This window comes from Monodon monoceros, unplaced genomic scaffold (assembly GCF_005190385.1).
Source record: "Monodon monoceros isolate NGI ecotype Baffin Bay Population unplaced genomic scaffold, NGI_Narwhal_1 Super_Scaffold_20, whole genome shotgun sequence".
Classification (NCBI taxonomy): domain Eukaryota; kingdom Metazoa; phylum Chordata; class Mammalia; order Artiodactyla; family Monodontidae; genus Monodon; species Monodon monoceros.
Window position 1 is genome coordinate 49570923 of NW_021703777.1, and position 26501 is coordinate 49597423.

General features: G+C 38.7%; 1 protein-coding gene across 4 annotated transcripts in view; it reads right to left on the reverse strand.

Annotated features, from left to right (window-relative positions):
* Nucleotides 1-26501, reverse strand: part of SLC4A4 (solute carrier family 4 member 4) — a 401333-nt gene that overhangs the window by 127879 nt on the left and 246953 nt on the right. For all 4 annotated transcript variants that reach the window (XM_029234897.1, XM_029234898.1, XM_029234895.1 and 1 more), the window contains exon 7: nucleotides 25156-25232. In XM_029234897.1, the coding sequence (XP_029090730.1) occupies nucleotides 25156-25232 (77 nt within the window). The remainder of the gene's footprint in view (nucleotides 1-25155; nucleotides 25233-26501) is intronic.

Below are 26501 nucleotides of genomic sequence, written 5' to 3' on the forward strand. Positions count from 1 at the left end.
ACAAACGGTTATTTCATTCCAATTCTGCTTACATGTAGTGCTCCCTTGGCAGGAAACCTTTAAAGGAAGTCAAGGATGGTGAAAAACTAAAACTGTATTCCAAAGTCCTACCTCATATGTCAAAGGCTTTTGTAAAGATTAGAAGAGATAAGAGGTAAAATGCCTAGCAAGATACAAAAACATGTGGGGCTCACCCCTCCCCCACCTTCTTTTTAGTTTCTCCAACATGGAAAGTAAACCTTTCTACTGCCTTCTTTCTTCCTACCATGCATATCCAGGAGACCACCTGATTGTGCTATGTCGGAGGTGACATATTCCTGCCTTTACCTTCCAATGGTATACAAACCCTAATCTCTCACTACTCAACATAAATATAATATAACCTAACCCAGTATACTTCTCTCAGGTTAAAATTAGCCTCCAACAGGGGTGGGAAGAAAAAGCAGTCCATCAAAAGCAGCCTTGTGAAAACTAATCCCTGGGATAATTCTGAAATAGATTTGACCTACCAAGAACTATGTGTATATATTTGGAACAGACCTACCATCTCAAATGCTGGGGGTCCTAGAGTATGATAGGTGGAGACCAGTGCACTGCCTCCATTTGGCCTCTATGGTTAACTGAAGACTGTCCCTATCGTCCACCCTCCCCCAAGTTTCCAGTAGCCCTCTCATCCCACATCCAAGGAAGAAGAGGACTGATCTGAACTAATCAAATTCTAAAAGTCAATTCGTTTACACTAGCTTTTCTCAGGTACTAGGAAAATAGTTCTTTTCACTGAAATCTCTATTCTAGCCTTTCTTTGTAGTAGGGGGTTCTCAGTGCAAAGAGCAGGCCTACTCTTGAGTTCCTAGTACAAGGAGTCTCTTTTGCTTCTAGGCTCTTCACAGCTACCAAGATGAGGCAGAAGGCTCTGCCTAGGTCACCAGGGTTCTGCTATGGGGTTTGCAGTCAAAGCCTCAGTCAGTAAGAAAGAGTTCCTTGGCCTTTGATGCTCTGTGTACATATTTCCTGGCATGATCTTCTCGGGAGTGTTGGGCTGAGAGCAGGTTTGGGTGTTCCTAAGTAGCCTAGACAAATACCATCTTAAACACACCCCAGCATTCCATTCCTAAATCTCACTTCTTTACTGTAAATTGTGTGGTTGTCCAACAAGGAAATGTCAGAACAAGGAAAAAGATAGAAATTGCTGTTTTATAAGCTTAATCGGGTATTGCTTTTTATTTTAAGAATATGCAAGAAAAACTATCTCAAAACTTTCCTGTTAAATAAAGACAGACTTTACTCATCCAGTAAGCAAATTTGTGGGATAGGACTTATTTGGTGTGATAGAGAGAACTGCCAGAATAATTACTTTAAACATTTTTTGTATTGTCTTTATTGACTGACCTTTAGGTTACCTTCAAGCTGTAATTTAGAAGAATATTTTCACTGGCTAAATTTAAAAACCATCAGCCCAATGTCTAAGAGGCTAAAAAGAGGAGCTACTGCTTGATTGCCTAAAGAATCCAAAATTTAGACAATCACTTAAGAACTTCTACGATATGGTCTGAGATTTCTAGAGTGTATAAAATATGAAAGAGGGCAAAGTCATTAAATAAGACAAAATGCCAAAAGGTTCTGTGGCTACGTGTTTTTACTTTCTGAACACTATTCTACTTTCACTTATTCCATTTTTTAAAATACAAAAGGAAAACAGTCCCCTGAGGGTGATAATTTGATTTCCTAATTTTTCCTTCCAAATATAGACATCTCACCACCATTAATGCAAATGATTCTGCAAAGCAGCACATTTACAAATGGCTATTAAACTAAATATAACATTAAGTACAATCCATCAGTTCTGATTTCCTAAATAGGATGAAATTTCAAGGGCTGACCTAGTTTTTAAAAATCAACTTGTCAAAATCTCTAGTCACATTTTTTTGTCTTACATCGCTAAAAAATATCAATATGTTTATAGCTATTTACAGTGTTTAAAACATTTTCACATTTACTGTGTTACTTGAATTCTTACAGAAAGTTTACAAGAAACGTACTATTTAACCATTTTACAGATGAGGGAAACAAAAGTTCAAACAGTTTAAAGGACTTCAATGAAATTCATACAGCTAAATGGCCAAGCCAGAATGTGAATTCTATCTACTTCACTACACTGTGAAACCCTTACATTTCTGATGCATATATTTTACTACCTGAAGTTTACAAGACATTGTCCTGAAACTTCTAAACCTTTTACATAGCAAACCAATGTTAAGCATCTGTAATGGTTTAGGTGCTGTACAGATATCCTTTAAAAATTTTAGGAAGCACATTTTAAAGTATTCAACAGGATTTAATTACATAAAATAAAATGAGTCACAGAGAGAGAGAGGGAAAGCAGAAAATCCATATAAAAAATAGCACTTTAAAAAGTATTTAAAGAAAATCAAGAACCTGCAAATTTTAGGTGCTAACTGAGTTGGGTAACGTTTTTAAAAGTTCTTTTTCCTCTTTCATTGTTGTGTCATGAACTCCACCATACATAAAGGCAGGTCAGGGAAGGAAACTCGAAATAATCATTAATCTATCTGGTGGGAAATGCCCTCTACCCAGATGTCCCCTTAGATGCTAACTACAACCCTATGCCTCCAAACTCTAGCCAAGCCTGACCTGGACTGCCCCAACCTTCCCTGACTTTGTTCACAGGACCCTCACCTTCCCTCTGAGGTTATAGACTTATCACAATGCACTGATTGACTGGCTTGGTTGTGACTCTTCTTAGATGATAAGTACCTTTTAAAAAGGGTTCTAAACTACCCTATGAAAAGAAACTACATATTATTCAACTCTGTTTCCCCAAAGCCTTATAAAGGCACCACCTTGCAGGAAATGTTCACTACATGTTTCTTAAATGCCTGGAATCCATGTGATCATGCCTGTGTTGTGGCATCTTTACATTCTGCACAGATAAAAGCAAGGGTACTGAAGGCTCCAAGAAAAGTGCTCCATTTGGTGGAAGCAAACTTAAGAAAGGTCTCTGGTGAGAAGCAAAAAGTCTTTATCGATTCCAAAATTTATGAGCATAGGTCAATGAAAAATAACTTTTATTTTTGGGCTGCATGGTAGCTACCATTCATTGTGGCTTTTTTTTTTTTAAATCCCTGCCAAAGTTCCGTAAAGACCTAGCTTCTCCAGGATTTATCAGTGAGATTTTGAAAGGGAGTCCTGCTTTTGGAGAATTACTGCATGTTGCAACCCTTCCTAATTTAAGATTTCAAATCTCTGATTAGTAAAACTGCGCTTTAAAGGCATTGTTGTTACCAAGAGGCACAAAAGTCTCCAATAACAAGTTCAAATTATTAGTAGTAATACTAACGATTACTAACACTTTTTAATCAACAGGCACCAGACCAGGAACTTTGCATGCGTTATTTTATTAAATTCTCATCACTTTTCTACAAGCAGTTACTGTTGTCGTTGTTTACACCAGAGGAAATGAGATTTAGAGATTACACAGCTTGACTAAGATCAAGAAACTAGGAAAGGCAGAGAGAGGATTCAAAGCAAAGTCTGTCTGTTTGCAGAGCCCAAGCTTCACCACGCTAAACTTGGAGATTATACAGACTGCCAATAAACACATGAAAGGATGCTCAACATCACTAATCATTAGAGAAATGCAAATCAAAACTACAATGAGGTATCATCTCACACCAGTCAGAATGGCCATCATCAAAAAATCTACAAACAATAAATGCTGGAGAGGGTGGGGAGAAAAGGGAACCCTCTTGCACTGTTGGTGGGAATGTAAATTGATACAGCCACTATGGAGAAGAATATGGAGGTTCCTTAAAAAGCTAAAAATAGAACTACCATATGACCCAGCAATCCCACTACTGGGCATATACCCTGAGAAAGCCATAATTCAAAAAGAGTCACGTACCACAATGTTCACTGCAGCTCTATTTACAATAGCCAGGACATGGAAGCAACCTAAGTGTCCATCAACAGATGAATGGATAAAGAAGATGTGGCACATATATACAATGGAATATTACTCAGCCATAAAAAGAAATGAAACTGAGTTATGTGTAATGAGGTGGATGGACCTAGAGACTGTCATTCAGAGTGAAGTAAGTCAGAAAGAGAAAAATAAATACCGTATGCCAACACATATATATGGAATTTTAAAAAAAAATGGTTCTGAAGAACCTAGGGGCAGGACAGAAATAAAGATGTAGACATAGAGAACGGACTTGAGGACACGGGGAGGGGGAAGGGTAAGCTGGGATGAAATTAAAGAGTAGCATTGACATATATACACTACCAAATGTAAAATAGATAGCTAGTGGGAAGCAGCAGCACAGCACAGGGAAATCAGCTCGGTGCTTCGTGACCACCTAGAGGGGTGGGATAGGGAGGGTGGGAAGGAGATGCAAGAGGGAGGGGATATGGGGATACATGTTTATGTATAGCTGATTCACTCTGTTATAAAGCAGAAACTAACACGCCATTATAAAGCAGTTATACTCCAAACAAAGATGTTAAAAAAATTAAAAAATTAAAAAAATAAAATAAATTAAAATCCCTCGTTTCTCTTTGATTGACGGTTCTAGCCCACAAGATAGTTATCTTGTCTTTCACTGAACTGCTGCAGTTTATTGTCAGCACCACACAGTTTATCTGGTCTCTCCAACTCCAAGAAAGATGTTAAAAAAAAAAAAATTAGTGGAGAAAAAGAGAATGAGCTTTGGAGTCAGAGTTATCAGCAAATCTCAATTCTTCTTTTTCCTGGCTGTGGTTACCTTGGGCAAATTACTTCATGTCTTTAAGCTGAGTTTCCTCATCTGTAAAATGGGCATAATAAGTGACCCACTCATGGAGTTAAGAGGAGTAAATGAGATGATGTTTGAAAATGTTTCAGCTCAGTGCTGAGCAAGTAATAGATCTCTCAATACATGTGTTAAATGGGGGAATATTATGAGATCCTGAGCCTAAAAAACATCAGTGGAGACAGAATGTTGAAAACAGATTTGAGAAAAGTTAAAAGGCAGAATATACAGGACTTGCTGAACACCTGGATAAAAGCAAATATTTCACCAATACTGAAGAATAACGGGTACACCAGTGAGAATCTGGCTGAGCACTAAAAATATCTGTGTCCTCAATTTTTATTGTATTATAACCTAAGCAACAGTTGCTGAAAAGATCACAGTAACTTATCTTCTGCATTTAGCCTCTTCATCTGTAAAGTGAGGTTGATAATAATACATCACATGTTATAAATAATATGTAAAAAGCTCCTAGTATGGTGCCTGAAATAGCACAGTGGATATTCAATAAATAGTAACAATAATTATGATGTCAGAGTTTTAATATAATCCTAGGATCTATGGGAAACAGATGATTGGAAAAATAATAAAATTTCTCTCTCCCAAAGGAAAAAAGTAGTTACGTTGGCACCACATTTAATTCAGATATCCAATTCTCTGAATTTAGATAGAAATCTCTCTGCCCAGTCTGTATCATGGACTTAAAAACATATATTCATCCAGTATAGTACCTCTCTAGGTAAGTTAATTCTACCAAGTGAATCACTGCATGAGTTTTAACTTCAAAAGTTTGCAGAGCTATTTTCACCATGGTACGGCTAGAAAAAATCAGATACACTGAAGGTTTAGGTGAGTGTGGGTGTATCAGTGCAGCTATACTGTAAAACAAGTATAATGGCTCACAGTAAGGGCACCATTTTATCTGCATTCCCTCAGAATGACACACTTGACCTTGAATGACTGTGTTTTCAGCAGGAAAAAAAAAAAAAATACATGACATGCTTTACTTCTAACTCTCACTCTAACTATTAATATCTTAAAAGCAGTGTCTGTTTACAGTTCTCCTTCTCCCACCCCAAAAAGAAAGATCCTAAACCCAGGGCTTCTTTCATTCTTTCTGCTCCACAACCTCCAGCTACCATTGGGAGAGAGGGATTGCAGAAGACAAAACAAACAAGCAAACAAAAATTAGCAGCATGGAGTTAGTGACTTCAAGAGAAAATTATAGTTTAAAGGGAAATGTTTCTTGTGCATTCTTTTCTGCACGCATCCCAGTCGGGGTAGCTAATAAAAAACATAGACTGCTCTTTTAAAAACAAAAAGTTCAAGAGATGCGGTGGGGGGGGTAGGGTGGAACCATCAGAGGCAACATAGGCAACCAAGAGTCTAAAGTTAACGGCTTGGCAAACACCCGTGCAGGGTGCTTTTCCTGCACGGGACTGAGCAGACACCGTCCGGTGCCCGCAACATCTGCTCCACCCCCGTGCTGTCCAGGAGCCGCGCAAAGCTCTGCTCTCAGCACCATGTGAACCTCAGAGCTGGTGGTCCAGGCTTCTCTGTCCTCAATCTGACCTGCAGTTCCCTGCATTCGGAACAAAAGAAAAAGGCAGGGCTTTTATCAAAGCACAGAGCAGCAGTTCTGAACTTGGGGTCCTTGGTAGGGACCCAGGGAGCCCATGGACACTTTGAAATTATATGCAAGCTGTTAGGCCTACACATTTATTGTGCATTTCTCTGGTGAAAGCGTCCGTTGTTTCACCGCAAACTCAAATGGATTCTTGACATGGAAAAAGCTTAAGAACCACTGCACTAGAGAGTTTGAACTGAAAACAGTATGTAAGGAAGGCCCAAACTGTTACTCTCTGAGGTGTAGACCTCTACACAGTGCTCCTACTGAAAGACTTTTGTGGCCCAAAGAATGGAAAATTTGGAATTTCTAAGCAATAGGGAAAAAGACACACAGAATGCCACAGTGGGAAATGGAAAGACTCCCCTCTACTCTAGATGTGTGTCCTCAGCAAGAACGTGGTCCACAGCTGATTCTCGCAGAATTTTGAAACTGGAAGGGACGTAGAAAGGCCAGTTCTGGCTCTCCTGAGGCCCAGAGAAGCTAAAATTCATTCAAGGTCACACTCCCAGAACGGACGCAGGGGCAGGACAGATGCCCTCGTCTACTCTGTTCCCACCACACCATTGGAACAGAAAATAATTAAAATAATAATCCATTAAAATACTTTTTTTTAAAAAAGCCATTGAGTGAAATTGTATAAATGCAGAAGTACCTTTCACTTAGCATATCCAATGTGGTAACAAAAATCAGCCTGTAAAACTAACAAGCAGACATAACTCTTAAGACCTGTCTGGGTGGGGTGCTTTAATATCTGATTACTTGGGGTCTAATAAGAAAGTATCAATAAAATGTCCATCTCCAGAGAGACAACAGAGGCAAAACACACTATCTACTGACTTCTAAACGGCTGCTGGCAGTTCCCTGAGAATTCAATACTATCAGCTGGGAAGCATTTAAACCAGGTCCTTCCAGGGCTGGGATGTACAAGGGACCATATGGTCCCAGCAGAACACTTCAAACAGACAGCTGTATAGCTATAATTAAATCTGTAGTAGTCATGCTATTATTTATTTAGCAGATTTTTTTTAATGTACCCTTCACTGAGGTCTCTGAGAACACACACCAAATTAGAACAATAGAAAATACTGAAGAAGCAGAGAAAGAGGATCAAGGGGCTGACAAAGGAGCAGGCAACAGCTTTCCAAAAACTTCCGAGGTTCCTCATTTGTACCTGATGAGCTCTGACTGAGCACCCGGAGGTGATGGTCACTTTACTGACATGAGTAATGAACCCGAGGATCAGCTCACTCCTTTGTTCCATGGTACACTCCACTGCAAAGCTCTACCTCTTTCTGAATTTTTGAATCCCTATCTGCCATTCATTTGACATTCATCGAATCAGAAAATCTTAAAAGAACTCTAAGATGATCTAGTCCAATTTCCCACCCAATAACTATATTCTTAACATCGAGTCATTTGCTACTTCTTGAACATGACTGTGAAAGAAAAAAGCATTCAACTCAAGAATTAATTCAAATGTCACTTCTGCCCAATCCCCAGCCCCTGGCAGAACTCATTCTCCCTTCTCTGGTCTAAGATATCTACCACCCTATATTATTTACAGATTTGTCTCACAGTCTATAATCAGAATCCCTAAAAGGCAGAGACTGGATCCTATTCATTTTTGTAGTCCTGATCCATTATATAATACTTACTGCAAAGGAGGACTTCATAAATAACTTAGTGATGAAGCTCTATTTCCTATCCAATTCTTACTTATATTAAAATAAAAACTGCTCCATGAAACAAGCACCCACAATCACAAGTTTATGTCTACAGCAACAGACGGTAAATCTGTTCTCTTTAACCGGAAGGCAAGCTTCATGAACTTTCTACCCCTCAAACCTTCTCATCTCTGAAAGTTATGGGTGAGGGACTTCCCTGGTGGTCCAGTGGGTAAGACTCCACGCTCCCAATGCAGGGGGCCCGGGTTCGATCCCCGGTCGGGGAACTAGATCCCACATGTATGCCGCAACTAAGATCCCACATGCCAAAACTAAACATGCCGCAATGAAGATCCCACGTGCAGCAACTAAGACCCAGTGCAGCCAAAATAAATAAATAAATAATTTTAAAAATAAAAATAAAAGTTATAAGTGAGTTACTTCAATTATTCTTCTCAGGCTAGTGCCCAGGTAGCTCACCATCCTAGTTCCCATAACCACATCCCCTCAACTGTTTTTGAAAATGGACACCTTTGGGGATTCCCTGATGGTCCAGTGGTTAGGACTCCACAGTTTCACTGCTGAGGGCACGGGTTCAATCCCTGGTTGGGGAACTAAGATCCTGCAAGCCGCACAGCGTGGCCAAAAATAATAATAAAATAAATTTAAAAGAAAGAAAATGGACACCTTTGAAAAATCTGAATCTGATGAAAGTTATAAACTTTCTGTCCAAATAAAGTAAGATTTTCCCCATCATTCACTTCATGTTTGAACTTACACAAGTGTACATTTATTCTTGTTAAATTCTTTATGGGTTCAGGCTGTCAAGATCATTCTCCATCGTGATTCTATCATTTAAAATTTAGATAGCTAACCATGTCCATTTTGTGTCCTCTGAGAATCTGACAAACATTGTATCTTAATCCAAATTGCTAATAAATCTGTTCAGTAGGACAGCTAAAAAGTGCCACGGCATTAGAAATTCCTTCTACATTTACATTGGTTATTAATTTATACACTTGAGTGCAATTATTCTCTAGCTGAGAACCCCTGATGGTCATAAGCTCTCAGTTCATCCTAGCGCTTACAACTATATCATCATGGACCCTATGGATGCTTTACTACAACCAAGTGGCCTGCTCAGAAAAGAAAATGTGATATATAAATATACTTGTGTTCTTCTATTTAATATATAGAGCAATAACTTAGATCACAGGTTGGCAAACTTTTTCTCTGAAAAGCCAAATTAGGCTTCGCAGGCAAGATACAGGCTCTGTCATACGTTCTTGTTTTTTCAACAACCCTTTAAACTTAGCTTACCAACCATACAAAAACAGACTACCAGCAGGCTATGACCCCAAGCCATAGTTTGCCAGACATCATCTCTTCAACTTTGAAGCAAATGGCCTATTGGTGAAGACAAACATTTAACCAAAAATTAAAATGGGCGTTATTGCATGACAGCTGGGGTAGGCATCATGATGGAAAAGCATAATGTGCAACAAGAGTTTACAACAGCAGGCTCTCTAGCCTAAAACAGGGAATCCCAGGAGACTTCCCTGCAGAGGTGACCAGTACTGAGAAATAATGGGTGAACCCCAGTTGCCTGGGTAGGAAGAGCATTTCAGTCAGAGGAAACAGCATGTGCAAAGGGCCTGGGGCAGGAGAAAGACTGGCACATTAGTGGATCTGGAAGGACACGTGTGTGGTCAGAGTAAAGTCAGAGAACAAGACAGAGAACCTTGCAAAAGGACTCTGGAGAGAGACATTAGGCAGGATAACACAGGGCTCTGATGCATGCACCCCAATGTTCACTGCATCGCTATCTGCAGTGGCCAGGACATGGAGGCAACCTAGATGTCTGTCGACAGAGGAGTGGAAGGAGAATATGTAGTGCGTATGTGCAGTGGAGTATTACTCAGCCATGGAAGGGAATGGAATAATGCCATCTGTAGCAACATGGATGGACCTAGAGATTGTCATACTGGGGGGAGTAGGTCGGACACAGAAAGACAAATATCATGTGATGTCACTTATACGTGGAATCTAAAAAGAAGGGTACAAAACAGAAGTAGAGTCACGGATGTAGAGAATAAACTTATGGTTACCAGGGGACAAGGGGGGGAGGGATGAATTGGAAGATTGGGATTAACATATACACACTACTATGTATAAAATAGATAACTAATAAGGACCTACTGTATAGCACAGGGAACTCTACTCAATATTCTATAATGGCCTATATGGAAAAAGAATCTAAAAAAATGAGTGGATATATATATATATATATCTGATTCACTTTGCTGTACACCTGAAACTAACACAACATTGTAAATCAACTATACACCAATAAAAACTTAAAAAACAAACAAACATGGGGCTCTGAAAGCCATGCTAAGGATAAGGATTCTGGGATCACTGCAAAAATGATTTTAAGCCACGAGTGACACCCTCTGTACAGTCCTTCAGTGCAGAGCCTGTCTTATAACATCTCTATACCTCACAGCACTTTATCAGCTTCTACATTCAAAGATTTAAAAATCCCAATGGTTTGTATGAATGTAAAAATAATTCTTAACGTACTACTACAGAAGACGGGCTAGTAGCTTGTTACTTTCAGGAAAGAAGAGAGGAAATAGAAAACACCACCACTGTAAAATCTTACCTGTATACTCCTACGGAGACTATTTAATATAGAATCATAAGATTTATTCTAATGAGAACTTTTAAATTCCCCAGTGTTCTATTTTGCTACTTTCTCTTGAATCACTCCCCAAATTACAAATATGTTGCCTCATTTATTTCACTTGCTCCTTTTTCCCCTACTTTGTTTCATAATTTATCCTATCTTGTATTCACAAGGAGGCAGGAGAAAGCAGGTGGGGAAAGGGAAGTAATATTTTTTAAGCACCTAATTAATCTGTGCCTGAAGTACTTCACATATATTACCTCTTTTTATTCTCAGGAGAACATGAAAGATGAGTTTTTTCTTTGATGAAAATCCTTTTCTCCTATTCTTTCCACACTGAGGTATTACAACTTGTGAGTTTAGATCAAGAAGGCACAGCTAAAATAAAGACAATATAGCCCATAGCATGTTCAGATCAGGATGGCACAGATTAAGAAATATACAAGCACAGGAGCATACAGCCCCTAGTATAACATTAGAGAAGAGAGAATCTTCTAAAAACTTTTTATTTTCATTTATTCTTGATTTTAATAAAACCTACATATTGTACTACTTCAGGACATCTTTGAAAAATGAAAAACAATACACAATTTTAAAAACTAGAAACCAAAATGTGACATGAATCAAGGTCTTTAAAAAGAACTAATTGCACTCCATTCCCTCAGCAGGACTTCATTTAGGGACTCCCACAAAGACAGGTGGGAATAAGAACAACATTGCCATCATCCCGCAAAAATCTCTTTATGACACATTTTTATGGATGTTTTCATAATGTCCTAATGAAAAGAGCTACTTACTCCCTGAGAATTCCACACTTTGAAAAAGAGCTTCACAACTATTTTAAGTAGTAGTTTCAATTGTTATCTTTCTAAACAAAGTCTTCCTCCAGAGTGAGTGCCTGGGGATGCCTTCTTAGAGACCGTAATTCAACAGGCAATGAATTATGCACCAAGTTTTTCTTCGAACAAAGCTTCAATGTGGAGGCTACTAATTGAAATGTCTCAAATTCCCTTTCTTATTTCTCAGTGTCATAAATAAGCTGATATGGAAAACAGGCTTATCCATAAGTTTCATTTGAGAAACAATGAGTAATGCAGCCAAAGACACTATGAGAAGAGATAAACGTCTTTCATCTCTGACCAAAAGGTTTTTCTGAAACAAGTCATCCTAACAGATAGCTGGATTTCAGCTTGACTTGTTCCAATAATATACTTGGGTCTTTACCATAATGCAGTCCTTGGACTCAAAACTATAAGAAAAATGTAAAGTGAAACAGAGTTATAATAATGTATAGAGTACATTATACAATGGAATATTATACAATGGAATATTACTCAGCCATAAAAAAGAATGAAATAATGCCATTTGTAGCAACATGGATGGACTTAGAGATTACTATACTACGTGAAGAGAAAGACAAATATTATATGATATCACTTATATGTGGAATCTAAAATAATGATACAAGTGAACTTATTTACAAAACAGAAACAGACTCACAGACAGAAAACAAACTTATGATTACCAAAGGAGGAAAGATGGGGAGGGATAAATTAGGAGTCTGGCATTAATAGATACACACTACTCTATACAAAATAGATAACCAACAAGGACCTACTATATAGAACAGGGAACTATATTCAATATCTTGTAAAAAAATAATAATGTATCGAACTAGTAAATTCTATAATAAATCACATTTAATGATAAATCCTTCCCAAGTCTGATTTGCCTTACTTCTAATTTCACACCATTTCATATCATACAAAATGAAGTAGCTCACATCTAAAAGTAGAATGTTGGACAGTACCTGATTTGAAATGTGCCATGCTTGGGACAACTTAGCAATACCATGTCATCTTGCAATAGAACATCTTTCTGTGCTTGACAGTTGACTTTTCCAATATGTCCTTGTGATACACTACATTTTGTTTTAAACAAGTTAAAAAAAAAAGATTCAGAGTTTTCTCTAAGCTATGTCAATCTGCCAGGAAACTATGTTCATTGAGCTTTCAATTATGAGAAAAAATGTATAAATGGATTTTAACAAATGAAAGAGTAAACTATATTTCAAATGTTAGCATTCACATGATTGTTCTAGCTGAAAAAAAATTTTTTAACACATGACATGGGCAAGAATGTTCATTTCAAGCAATTGATTAACCTAATGAAACACTCTGTCAGTGCCCATGATAAGAAACAGTAATTTTTAAAGCTGCCAGAATTATAATCATAACTTATTTATATAACTTATTTATATATAATTTATATAACTATAAATTATAAGACTTTAACAATACTTTCAAAAATCACCCTTCTCTGAGAAATGCTCATAGTCACAGTCATTTTCTCAGCCTTTAAAAGAAGATTTTTTGAGAAAAAGGATAAGGAGAAGCTGATTCTCCCCAATTAGTCATTATTGTCATTACATCAGCAACTAACTTAAAAGACTCCTATCCCTCCCTCCACCCCAGACCCTCTGCTGTCCGGCCCCCCCACCCCAAAAGGAACATGAGACATACAAATAAAGAACAATAACAAACAAGTGAGTCCCTGTGAAGTGACAAACAGTAAGAGTTTAGATGGTGTTAGAATTTGAGACAGGTGTTAATTAACATGAGCCAGAATGTCCAAAGACACGTGTAAGGCAAAAGCAGCACTTGACTTAGGTCCTGAAGAAACGGTAGGAATCGGAAAAGTAGAGAGAAAAAGAGATATTTGGGTCCAGTGGAAACGTGCATGCAGTACCACTATTCATGGAAGGCCCGTAAGACACGTTTCATGAGAGCGCAGGCGGAGCAGTGGAGTACAGAAGAACACAAAACCCCAAAGAGCCAGATTAGCAACGTAAATCTGAGAAGCGAGGAATGACATCTAAAATGAAATTGACTTCCATCCTACCCAATCTTCCTGCAAAACAAAGCCAAAAATAACAAGCAGTAGTACATTTAAATAATGAAAATGACAGTGATAAATTAAGACTCGTATAATATTTAAAGTGTACTAATCACATTCCTTTTCACACGGAAACCCTGTGGAGAAGGCAGTTCAGACTGAATTATATATAAGACCTGTATTATGAATCAGGAAACTGAGGTTCAGAGGAGTTAAGGTTTAACATGTTTACTTAAATCTTCAAAGCTATTCCTGTGATCAGCTTAAAGAAAAAGTTCAATAATAATTGCTGTTTCTTCTTACCAGAAAAAAAAAAAAGTTACAATGATGTGTATTTATCAGACTTAATGACCTAGAAGTGAATACATATCTGTAGCAAGAACAAATACTGAACAAATACTGAACTGAACTGAACTTTCCCTTAACTTTCAGTTAAGGGACTATGGGGTGTTTCTCAAAGTTCAGGTAAAATTTTGTAAATCAAGTGAGTATCCACCACAGTCCGTGGACAAGTCAACAGGCTAATTAATCTAATCTACTTTTGCTAATTCTACAGGTAACTCTAATTTAAAAATAAATTTTAATTGAAACCCTGTTGTATTTCATCAAATTTGGGGGATTACTGGCCATTATTCAAAGAATTTTAAAAGTCACAGTATTTTCCATTTGTTGGATAAATCAAGTCATTCACTTGTATTGTTAATCTGCAGAAAGTTACATTCCAATTTATTTCACACATTTCCTACCTAACTCTTTCTCCAAGGAAGAATGCTTCATTTGGCTAAAGCTCTTATCTTCTGTTATTTACGTTCTCTAAAATGGAAAGATGCTTCTAAAATCCTTCGTTTCAAAATTGAGTTATGTGTAATGAGGTGGATGGACCTAGAGACTGTCATACAGAGTGAAGTAAGTCAGAAAAACAAATACCATATGCTAACACATATATATGGAATCTAAAAAAAAAAAAGGTTCTGAAGAACCTAGGGGCAGGACAGGAATAAAGATGCAGATGTAGAGAATGGACTTGAGGGGGAAGGGTAAGCTGGGACAAAGTGAGAGAGTGGCATGGACATATATACACTACTAAATGTAAAATAGATAGCTAGTGGGAAGCAGCTACACAGGGAGATGAGTTCGGTGCTTTGTGACCACCTAGAGGGGTGGGATAGGGAGGGTGGGAGGGAGATGCAAGAGGGAGGAGATATGGGGATGTATGTATATGTATAGCTGATTCACTTTGTTATACAGCAGAAACTAACACACCATTGTAAAGCAGTTACACTCCAAATAAAGATGTTTTAAAAAATTAAAAAATTAAAAAACTAAAATAAAATCAAATCCCTCGTTTCTCTTTGATTGATGGTTCTAACCCACATAGTTATCTTGTCTTTCACTGACCTGCTGCAGTTTACTGTCAGCACCACAGTTTATTTGGTCTCTCCAGCTAGATATAAACTCATAATCTGAGACCATATTTTATGCTTTATTTTTATTATATCAGCCTCTTCTCATTGACCTCCACCAATACCACTCAGAGTATGGACACAAAACAAACAGTTGATTCACCAAGTCTTTTAATCACTGTGGCAGCAGAAACATCCAGTCACCATAAGACCCTTAAGAATTTTTTAATTGTTGGTTTATTTAATAACAATTCTGTAGATTAGCCTATTCAGAACCATGTGTGCCTCAAAGACAAACCTAAGGTCTAACTATTATTAACCTAACTATTAATTGGACACCTGGGGATTAGGACCTAAAAAAGACCATAATGCAAATAGGCAGAATTCACCATACTCATTAAGAGCACAGGCTCCAGGGCCAGAAAGCAGCTCTACCACTTAGATGCTATTTAACTTTGGAAAAAATTACTTAATGTTTTTGTGCCTCAAGTTTACCAACATATAAAACACGGTTGATAATACCAACCAAAGCACTAGTGTGAAAAAGTGTCCAATATATGTTAGTCATTATTACTTATTCTTTATAAAAGAACAGGCTCAATACTCTCAGAGCCACTGAATGATCAACAGTGCCACTAATACTGAACTTACAATGGCGTCCTCTAAAACTACTTGGGTTAGTTTCTAGCCTCTTGTATGCACATGCATAGAACACTGAATAGGCAGTAATGTCGACTGGGTATGATTAACCACTGGCTTTCGGATTGCAGAAAAAATTAGTGCTACCATTTTAACATGGTGGCAGAGAAAACGGAAGTATGATTGTTTTCACTTCAGTTCAGTTCTAGGGAGTGAAACCAGACGATTGGTGGTAACAACAGGAGAAATCAGTAAGCTCTGCTGGCGACTGATAAGGTCATGAGATTCTACAGAGGCAAATAAATCAACTAGCCACTGGATCAATCAGACAAGTGACGTGGAAACAGGAGGAAGCCCTTCTCTTTCTGAAGAAGAGCAAGGAAAACTTCCTCCCATGGCTTGGCCTCTTCGTAACTACTCTGCAGAGACTCCCTGTTGCAAGGGAAGTAGGGAAGCAGAAAAATCTGCAAATATCTCCCAACATGTAATTAATGGTTCGCTGATCTTTTTATCAATTATCCTAGATGAAACACTCCATCAAAGCTCCTAATAAAGGTATAAACTTTTCATTTAACTAACTTTACAGTATGTACGTAAGTTCACTTAGAATTCTCTTGAGGGTGGAGGACTGGGGAGGAAGGAGATGCAGGGCCAAGCTGCAAATGTGCTGGATAGTGCTTCAAAGAGAACACTTGTCCAACTCTTCTTGTGATTTTCCTTTTTGTTCCAAATGCTGACCACCAAGAAGGGCTCTTAAGAGGAAGCCATTTTTGGTTGCCAAGGAAATTCTCACAAAGCCAAAGGATTTCTCTCAGAGCTGAGAACAGCCTCTCCTTAAGCAGAAGCAATCAGAAACATACAGGTGGCCAAGTCTACGACCACTGGACTTTTCACCTCCTTACCTCAGAATATAGGCAGATTAGCCAGCTCAGAGATCCAATTAGACCAGGAGAATAAACCCAGTTTTAGCCTTGATATTTTAAGCTTCTGAAAAAAGCCCCCAAAGTGAGCTGGGAGGCAGATGCTAGTGACTGTGATTCTTTTCACGTTAACTGAGTTGCTAAGCTTTTAGTGGAATGAATCAGAAAGGAGAAACTCAAATCTGACTGGCAAACAGTATTCTAGCAGTGGAGGAGGATTAATTAAAGTGTTTAAAAGACCTAGGACACAAATTGATATAATCTTTTGAGGAGGTAATTGGCAATACATGGTGACCCAGCAGTTGCACTTACAAAATTTCTCCTTCAGAAATACTCATGAAAGAATGCAAAAAAAAAAAAAAAAAAAAAAAAAGTTACAATGAGGGCATTTCTTAAAGGCCTGTTTGTCTAACTGCAAAGAAATGAAAATAAGTAACTATCTATTAATAGAAGACCATTTAAATAAAATATGATTCATGTATACCATATAACCTTCAAGGAAAATAAGGTAGATATCTGTGGTATTGTTAGTTCTTTTAAAAATCCAGTTGCAGAACAATATGATCCCATTTGTATTTTATATAAATATATACATTTTTATGCATAGAAAAAGTCTAGAAGACTACATCAACCTGCTAATAGTAGTTATATTGAGGGTGAGAATTTGTGAGCTTTCACTTTCTGTTTTATTCATTTTTCCTTTGTTTGAATTTTTACAGCAATTTTGTATAATTATGAATCAGAAAAAACTAAAGTTTAAAAAACGTCGTAGATAATAAAATGTTACTACAGAAAGTAAAGAATGAGTTCATGTTTATAGTTAGAATTATTATAAAGGTTTTTAATCATGCCCTTAGGGTGTTTACCACAGGTGCTGCTGCTTTCCGGTTTGCCACTTCTAAGGGGAAAAAAGTGGTTTTTTTTTTTTAAATGAAGTTCTGGCCAGAGGTAGGTAACGTGTGACATGAGAGCAGACATCCATTAAAGATAATTGTTGATGGCATTCTACTACTCTCTGCAATCTATTCTAAGTATATTTATGGCATTGGGATACAGGCAGACTGCTACATACTAGAAAGAGAAAAAAGTGGCATCAAACATAAATCATGCTAGATAAGACATGCCATTTAAGACATGTAAACCCTGCAATCTCTTATGCTAAATGTTGAATACAGAACACCCTGCGGCGCTCCTGGAGTTCGATTTTCCCAGGTACCGGTGAGAGTGTGGCTCAGGACCCCACGGGGCGGCTCTGTCCTCCACCTACACATTCCGATGCCCCTTTTGGAACAATAAGGACTAAGACACTTGTCACTGTTCCTTAGAGAGACCTCTGGTGAGGGTTTCATGAGTCATGACATCAAAAAGAGAACTGCAGGTAACAGATATAATCACTCAAAAGCTCAATCTTACTACTCTTGGTGACCTACATCCATTTCTAGTGCATTAAAATATTTTAATTTTTAATAATATTAATTAAATAATTATTAATTCTAACTAATAGTGCATGGAAAATATTTTAACTAGGAAACTCATTTTCTTTCTTACAATACTTCAGTGGAACAGAAGAGCTCCCTTTGCCGACAGGAATGAGGTCTTGACATCTATGTCAAACACATTAAGAAATTGGCTATTGGGTCTGTTGAGCTGTTTAATGCACTGCGGTGCTCATCCAATGTTTAATTATAGGAACAACACCAGATGATCCAAAACATTAGCAAATTCCTCCATCTCATCACACGCTATCCCCAGTGATCTTTTTTCAGTGCAAATCACAACACACAACTCTCCAGGTAGAACTCCTAATATAGTGTCTCACTGAACATAGAATAAAATTAAAAGGTCCCCCTGGGGCTTCCCGGGTGGCGCAGTGGTTGAGAGTCCACCTGCTGATGCAGGGGACACGGGTTCGTGCCCCGGTCCGGGAAGATCCCACATGCCGCGAAGCGGCCGGGCCTGTGAGCCATGGCCGCTGAGCCTGCACGTCCGGAGCCTGTGCTCCGCAATGGGAGAGGCCACAACAGTGAGAAGCCCAAGTACCGTGCAAAAAAAAAAAAAAAAGGTCCCCTGCATGAAAAGGTTACGTGGCCTTATGTACCTCTGCATACCTGCTACCCCTGCTCCAGCCACTCTGGATTTTTTTTTTTCCTTCTTCCTCTGTTATGAATATACCTTATTTATTCCTGCCTCAAGGCTATACTCTTGCTTTTTGTTCAGCCTAGAAACCTCTTCCCCCAGACTGTCTCTTCTCTGGTTAATCTTACCTAAACCAGCTTTCCTGTACCTCTCCACATTATCCTACTGTATTTTCTAAATAACAACTATCATTGTGTAAAATTAACCTATTCATTTGTTTACTTGTTTTTGTTGTTTACTGTCTATCTGTTCCCAAAAGCACGGAAGCTCCTTGAGTCCAAAGATTTATCTGTCTCATTCACCTCTGGAACCCTAGCACCAAGAACGCTTTCTAGCACAGAATATACTCTTTAAATGAATGAATGAATTCAAATCATAGCAGCCTACAGTTATGGGGCGATTTAGAAGTTAACATTTGTTGCAGCTTGTTTTAAATTTTACATGGTTCTAAGTTTTACAAAAGACTCCTGAAACACCTGAAAACACAAGACAGAGCTTAGATTACCTGAGATAAGTTAGACAGAGCTTAGATTACCTGAGATAAGTTTATCTCCCTTCACTTTCAAGCTGACACAAAACCTATTTTTAAATGAAGGCTAGTTTTCTGTTCCAGATAAACGGCTTTCACAGGAAGTATATCATTATGAAAATGGTAAAATTCAATGATCGATTTCAACTGAGACCCAGGTCTAGGAACACAGGTTCTTGGAAATCACTATGAGTATCAGTGTTTCTCAAACTCTATTAATAAGTATTGGTTGTGAATTCTTTAAGAATATAGGAGGGCTTCCCTGGTGGCGCAGTGGTTGAGAGTCCATCTGCCGATGCAGGGGACACGGGCTTGTGCCCCGGTCCGGGAAGATCCCACATGCCGTGGAGTGGCTGGGCCCATGAGCCATGGCCGCTGAGCCTGCGCTCCGCAACGGGAGAGGCCACAACAGTGAGAAGCCTGCGTACCGCAAAAAAAAAAAAAAAAGGAATATGGGAGCGAGCATAAGGTGGGAGGAGGACCCTACAAAAAGTCAAATTTCTTATACAAAGGGAAAAGGAAGGACAAGGCAGTTTTGTTAATCATCTAAGCAGCAAGCTAACCCCCTTGGAGCGGGGCTCCACAGATAACCACTGCAATGGCTTCACCAGTTCCCATCAAGGACTCCTGGCCAAAGGAAAGCTGTAGCCACTGAACCACAGTTACCAGTTGCAGTCACCAATACTGCAGTGACTAAGGACACCTAACGACTGTAACCTCCTCCTCAACAACATGCCTTTCTTATCAGGTTTTCACAGATGTGATTCCATCTGGATCTTTCCTGACACAGCAGTGTTTCAGCAGGCCCTGAAAAGATGCTAAAGACAAGTATCATAACCTCAGCAAATACGAGCCTTTCTCTGCCACTGCGTCTTCTCTGAGTAATGGAGTGAGACCACTCGGTGACCAATGCCAATCGGAGGGTTTTCTGGCTGAGCCGTGAAAAAGAAAAGCAGGTGCTATTGTACTCTTCCATCACTGTGAATATGACATAGCTATGAATGCTAAAGGAAGCTGTATGTGAGCCTCAGGATGAAAATCAAAACGATGAAAAAGTCATCTCAGCTGAATTTAGTTGACTCACTCCTGTATTACACAAATGTAAGAAAAGGATTAGGAGGTCGTACAATCACAAAATGTTTCTTTCTAGATTTTTAGGTCTATCTCTACAAAAGACCAAGATTTCAAAAATAGATATTGAGACAACCAAGTATATTTAAAGATAACAGGCAACAGATAGTATGAAAAATGATTACCACACACTTTAGAAATTAACCTTAGGCCAAATTCCACCAGGACACCAATGGATAGGTTCTCCGATAAGCTGGCTAAATAACGAGTATCAGGGAAGTGACAACCAGATAAAAAGTGACAAGGTTATATAAGCACAAATGTCTCTCTAAGAATCTTCAAGGGATTTCTACATTTACTGCATTCACTACAGTCTACAGACTGCAATTTCACTTAAGGTTGGTCATATAATTGTGAGATGGTATTACATTATTGACAATCTTTTTTTTTTTTTGCAGTACGCGGGCCTCTCACTGTCTCCCGTTGCGGAGCACAGGCTCCGGACGCGCAGGCTCAGCGGCCATGGCTCACGGGCCCAGCCGCTCCGCGGCATGTGGGATCTTCCCGGACTGGGGCACGAACCCGTGTCCCCTGCATTGGCAGGTGGACTCTCAACCACTGTGCCACCAGGGAAGCCCTATTGATAACCTTGAAAAGAAAAAAGAGCCCCTTTAAAAAAGTCATTGTACCACTGAGCACAGTATTTCCTCCAAAGAGTTAAAGCTATGAGGTAAAATAATAAGATTTTCTTATCCTCATAGCTGATTCCATACTCACATGAAAAGTAGAACTAACCCACTGCATTTGATAAGCACCCGTGGCAGTTGTAAATTTTTTCAAGCACAGAAAAGAAATAAAAGGTGATAGAAAAACAAATCAATCTAAGGTAATTGGGGAAGATAACTCGATAGAGAAGAAAAAAAAATCCTCCATAGCAACAAAATAGAGGAGATTATTTATGTCCATTTACAAGTAGATGAGCTCCAGATGTATTTTCTAAAAAATCTACTTCTCCCCGGGTGTTTTTTTGCTTAATAAATATAACATCCAAGTTGGAATACTGTTGAAGCATTGAATCACCTAAATTTTGGCGATGCTCTTTCTTCTGCTGTTAACTATTTTGAGCTATTTCTCAATAAAGCAGCCGCTACTGAAATCATAAGTACATAGGCTTGGCACAGCCAGAGAGAGAAAGTGCAGTCCACGGATTTGTTTCTTCTGTTTTCCCAAAACAGAATCTTATAAAAAACATGCCCTCAAATTTTGTCACTATGTAGCTGTCAGAAAGAGAAATTCTGCTCCTCTTCATATCTCTGAACATGAAACCCATTTCTTGTGCTACTGGGAAGTTATACAGCTCCAGGAAGTCGTGAGGCACCATCGCAACTATTCGAATTGTATCCAGGCAGAATAATCAATCAGAAAACTTCAGTTCCAGTTGGATGGAAGTTTCTTGGGCCAACTTGGAAAAGCATACAGAACAAGTTTGACTACTGCCAAGATCATTTCCAGGACGTTGGCTAATTAATTATAAAAGCTTTTTCAAAACAAATTTGAGCCTGGCAACCTTTTTTCCCTACCCAGACAGAGAAAAAAACAGGTTAAAAAAGAAAAGCCCCAGTTTATTGTGTGCGTGTGTGTGTGTGTTTTGGGTTTTTTTTTGCCATGGCTTCATCTTCTTAGCAAGCCCATTTTCTTCTTCTCACCCGAAAATGATCGAGGAGCTTTTGTATTTGAAGTCAATAATATTGTTAAGTATAGAAACAGGAAATAATTAGTTTGAATTTGTACTCTACCTTTAGTTATAGAGGAGATGAATGGGTCAATTACAAAGCTTCTCTTCAAACTTTTTGGTGGGAAGCAAAGAATGGAGTTTCTTTCTCTTTGGAGGATTGAAGGGCTCATTGGATGAGCTATGCCTATTGTATTAGATAAATGAAGATGGACAGTCGCTCTTATAATGATATACTCATCAACTACATTTTCTGGCTTTGAAAACAAAAAGAACAAACCTCCTGAATCAAATCTTCCTGGTTTCATCTTCACATGAACCTTGATGAATATGAGATGTCAGTGACAGGCATCAGAGATTCTGGTTTTAAGGACCACAAAGGCTTTATAGTGTTGACTTAAAAAATGCACAATGTGAGAGTTGCGAGTTAAGTTTTATCTGGAGCACAATGAGGACTGCAGCCCGGGAGACAGCAGTTTCAGATAACTCTGAGAAACTGCTCCAAGGAGGCAGGGGGAGGAGCCAGGATATATAAGAGTTTTGCGACAAAGGGCAGGCAGTCTGAACGTCACAAGATTGTTGTTAATTAAAGAAAACCAGACATCTCAAGTTAAGGAATTTAGCACTTTTCTATATATGGGAAGATGCAAGAGTCAGAGCTCACTGAAATCATTCCTTTGATATGCACCTCAGCTACCTGGGGCCAGGATCCTGTTTTTTCACATCCTGAGTTTCCTCAGGACTCACCTTAGGGAGTCTGTTGGCTGCTAGATGGCAGGTGTTCTTTTCAGCCCTGAGTTTCCTCAGGGCTCACCGGCTCACGATGGAGAGCTGCAATCCTTGATGACTGTGACATCCTTTGTTTATTAATATGGCACGAAATATTCCATTTATAAATACCCCATTCCATTTATAAATATTCCATTTATCAATAGCAAAATCAACACCCTAAATCATAATGTTCTAACCTATTTCTTCTAACACTGGAATCAAAATCTCATGTAATACACATCATAAGTCATCAAATTCCTTCTGCATATGCTCAGATATGAAGACACCCAAGAAGGTAAGAAATTTCTCTCAGCATTTACCAGCGGCAATTGACAAACTCCTGACAAGAACTGTCCCCAGTAAAAGAAGCCTTCCTGAAAAAGTGTCAACCAGATATTCCTGACTCTGCCTTATCCAAGCCCCTGGCAAATCTCACGATCAGAATGTCGTTTGGTAAATGCTGTATGGAGCCAAAATGTACAAAATAGTTTTGAGGAAAATTCTCAACAAGTCCTAGTGGACTGAGGTTTCCCTTTCACTACTGGTATGAACCTGCCAATGAATCCAATACTTAAATGATCTTCTCAGAAGCCACTGCAATGAGAAGCCCTCGCACCACAACGAAGAGTAGCGCCCACTCGCCGCAACTAGAGAAAGCCCACACGCAGCAACGAAGACCCAATGCAGCCAAAATTAAATAAAATTTAAAAATTTATTTTAAAAAAATAAATAAATTAAAAAAAGGGTTTCCCTGGTGGTGCAGTGGTTGAGAGTCCGCCTGCCGATGCAGGGGACACGGGTTCGTGCCCCAGTCCGGGAAGATCCCATATGCCGTGGAGCGGCTGGGCCCGTGAGCCATGGCCACTGAGCCTGCGTGTCCGGAGCCTGTGCTACGCAACGGGAGAGGCCACAACAGTGAGAGGCTCGCGTAACGCAAAAAAAACCCAAAAACACATTTCTTTAAAAATAAAATAAAATAAAAAATAAAAGTGAATGTAAACTGCCTCCAGGAAGCAATAAATAAATAAATGATCTTCTCCCACAGTATTTCAAGAGGTAGGCCAATGGTAGGGAGGAGAGCTAGCCATATTAGCATTTAAGGTGGGGGGCGCAGCTGTAAAAGTCAAGAATTAATCTCAGTGCAGAGGTGGAGGTAAATAAGCCAAACCAAAGCAGAGTCTCTCTTCTGGGAAACACGTGTAAGTTACGATGAGAAAGATTATACCAGATTTCAGAGAATCTTAAAAGTCCGGATAGTCTGAACTTCACTTGATATAAGCCATTATAAGCTTTTGATCCAGGGGAGAAATATAAGAGCAATGATATGAAAAGTGTATTGAATTGGGAGAAAATGGGGACAGGATTAATTCCCAAGGTTTTTCTAGCAATCTGTTCTGAGATAATGAAGGCCCTACTAGGGTGCTGTTGTTTAGAAGGAGAAGGAAGAAAGAATCCAAAAGCCATTTCACAAGAAAGAACATTATTTCACCTTCCCTGCACTTTTGAGAGTTCACCAAGGTCTAAAAAACCTCTGTCAGTTAAAGAAGAACATTGTTGTAAACAAGGCTTCATTGTCTTAGAAATATATAATTCAGATTTCTTTATTCAGGTAGAATTTTCAACCAATTAGTCCAAATAACTCATTTCATTTTTTAATGTAAAGTGCAAAATTATACCCAGTCACCATTTTCTACTAGTTTCAAGCCCAGATACCCACCCAACTAGGAAAATGGACCAGTTTCTACCATATTCTTTTTAAAAGAAAGCAAATCGAGATTCAAAACCTAATTACTTTTCATTTCAAATAGGTTACTTCCTATATGCTTTAATAGACAAACATACAGCTAACAAGACTGTCATTACCTTTGCCTGAAATATCCCCTCAAAGTTAACAACTGCCAGCATTTCCTAGCCCTTTACAGTTTACCAAACCAGTTTTTTCCACAAATCATCTTATTTAACCATCACAATAAACTTGAGGTAGGAATTAGTATTACTATTTTAAAGCTAAGAGAACTGTAGCTCCAAGATTTAAACTGCCCAAGTGAATTCATCTATAAGAGCTGGAGTAGAGACTCTTATCTTCTGAACTTCAAATCCCTTCACACACTGCTTCCCCTTCCCTCAGAGAAAGTGAAAAAAACAAAACAATCTACACATGTTGGTTCATTTTAAGTTAGAGGACCATCATTTCTAATCTTCTCCCAGCATCTTCTAGATATACATTTAGTCTTACATTTCAAACAAGCAGAATTCTTTGCTTACCTGGTCCTTCTCTGGTTTATCAGAGATGTCATTCAGACTGGAAGAAGTCAGATTCCTGTGGGCCATGGCTGGGCTACCTGGAAAAACAGAAGTGAACCCTAATTAAAGACTTCTTGTTAACAACACAAAGAGTTTGGCTGTACATTTCATGACCACTAGTAGATGACGATGGGAATGGTGATGATGTTTAAGCTACATTAGGATTCTCCTGAACAGGTTTCCAGAGTTGAAAAGTTAGTTTAGAGCACTAACATGGTTAAATGAAATATGTATAAAATCCCATATACTTTCTTTAAGTCTTCTGGCTCCATTTCAAGATAAGTTAAACTTTCAAAGAAATGTGTAAAACAATAAGCATAAAAATAAACTCACTCCTGTTTTTGGTTTGCCTTTTGTTACGGCCCTTTACACACATCCTAATCTACCTATTTCTATTGCCTATAGAGATGGGCTTTTTCCTCATCTCAGTAGAGCCAGCGCCAGGGGAAAAAAAGGCCTGGACCTCCTCTCCCCCAGCCTCTGCAGTCCTTCCTAGGGCACCAGTTGCTCTGATCAACCCAAAAAGCCATCTGCACTCCATTCTCTGCCTAACACTTTGATCAAGAATATTTCTCCGTAGTGGGCATCTGATCCAGAATTCCCATTCTTTGCCTCAAAGCAGTGTTATCACAGCTCCCCTTATTTCCTGCATTCCCATTTGCCAGACTAAAGTAAGTGTATCCCTTCTTCCCCTTAACACGTCTAACTTCTTATTAAAGTCAAGCGATGGATTTCATCAGGAATACTCCATGGGAACCAAGCTCCCCGGCTGTAAAGCTGCCGTAGGTAAAATCCATTGGCAATCCAGCCAGTGACTTCAGACATGGTTATATGAGAACAGAGAGGAGGGACATCTAGAAGAGGGATAGACCATTTTCAAATAGACTGGTTAATCAACAAAATACTGAGCTTTCATTCTGCAGGTGAACCTGAAATTGCCAGGCTTACTAAGCAAAAGAGTAATTCTTCAAAGCCAGGGTGTTTAACCGCCCCCCCCTGCAGGGTGCTGAGTAATGGGTTCACCATTTAATCCCCTGTGATCTGACTCAGGCTGGTCTTCACACCAAGAGGACAAGGGTTGAAAAACAAGCATCAAGGTTCGAACACAGCTTCACATTTACTTCCACATAATTCTTTAGATTACAGATTTCCATTCCTTCAGATCAAACCTTCTACACATAATTTTGCAAAAGACTCAAATCTACCCACTAATAATTTAACGTCTATATAACAGCAGCTCTTTAAATAATATAATTGTCTTTAACTACTAGATCAATTTTCTTGAGTTGGCAAAACAGGATATTTTC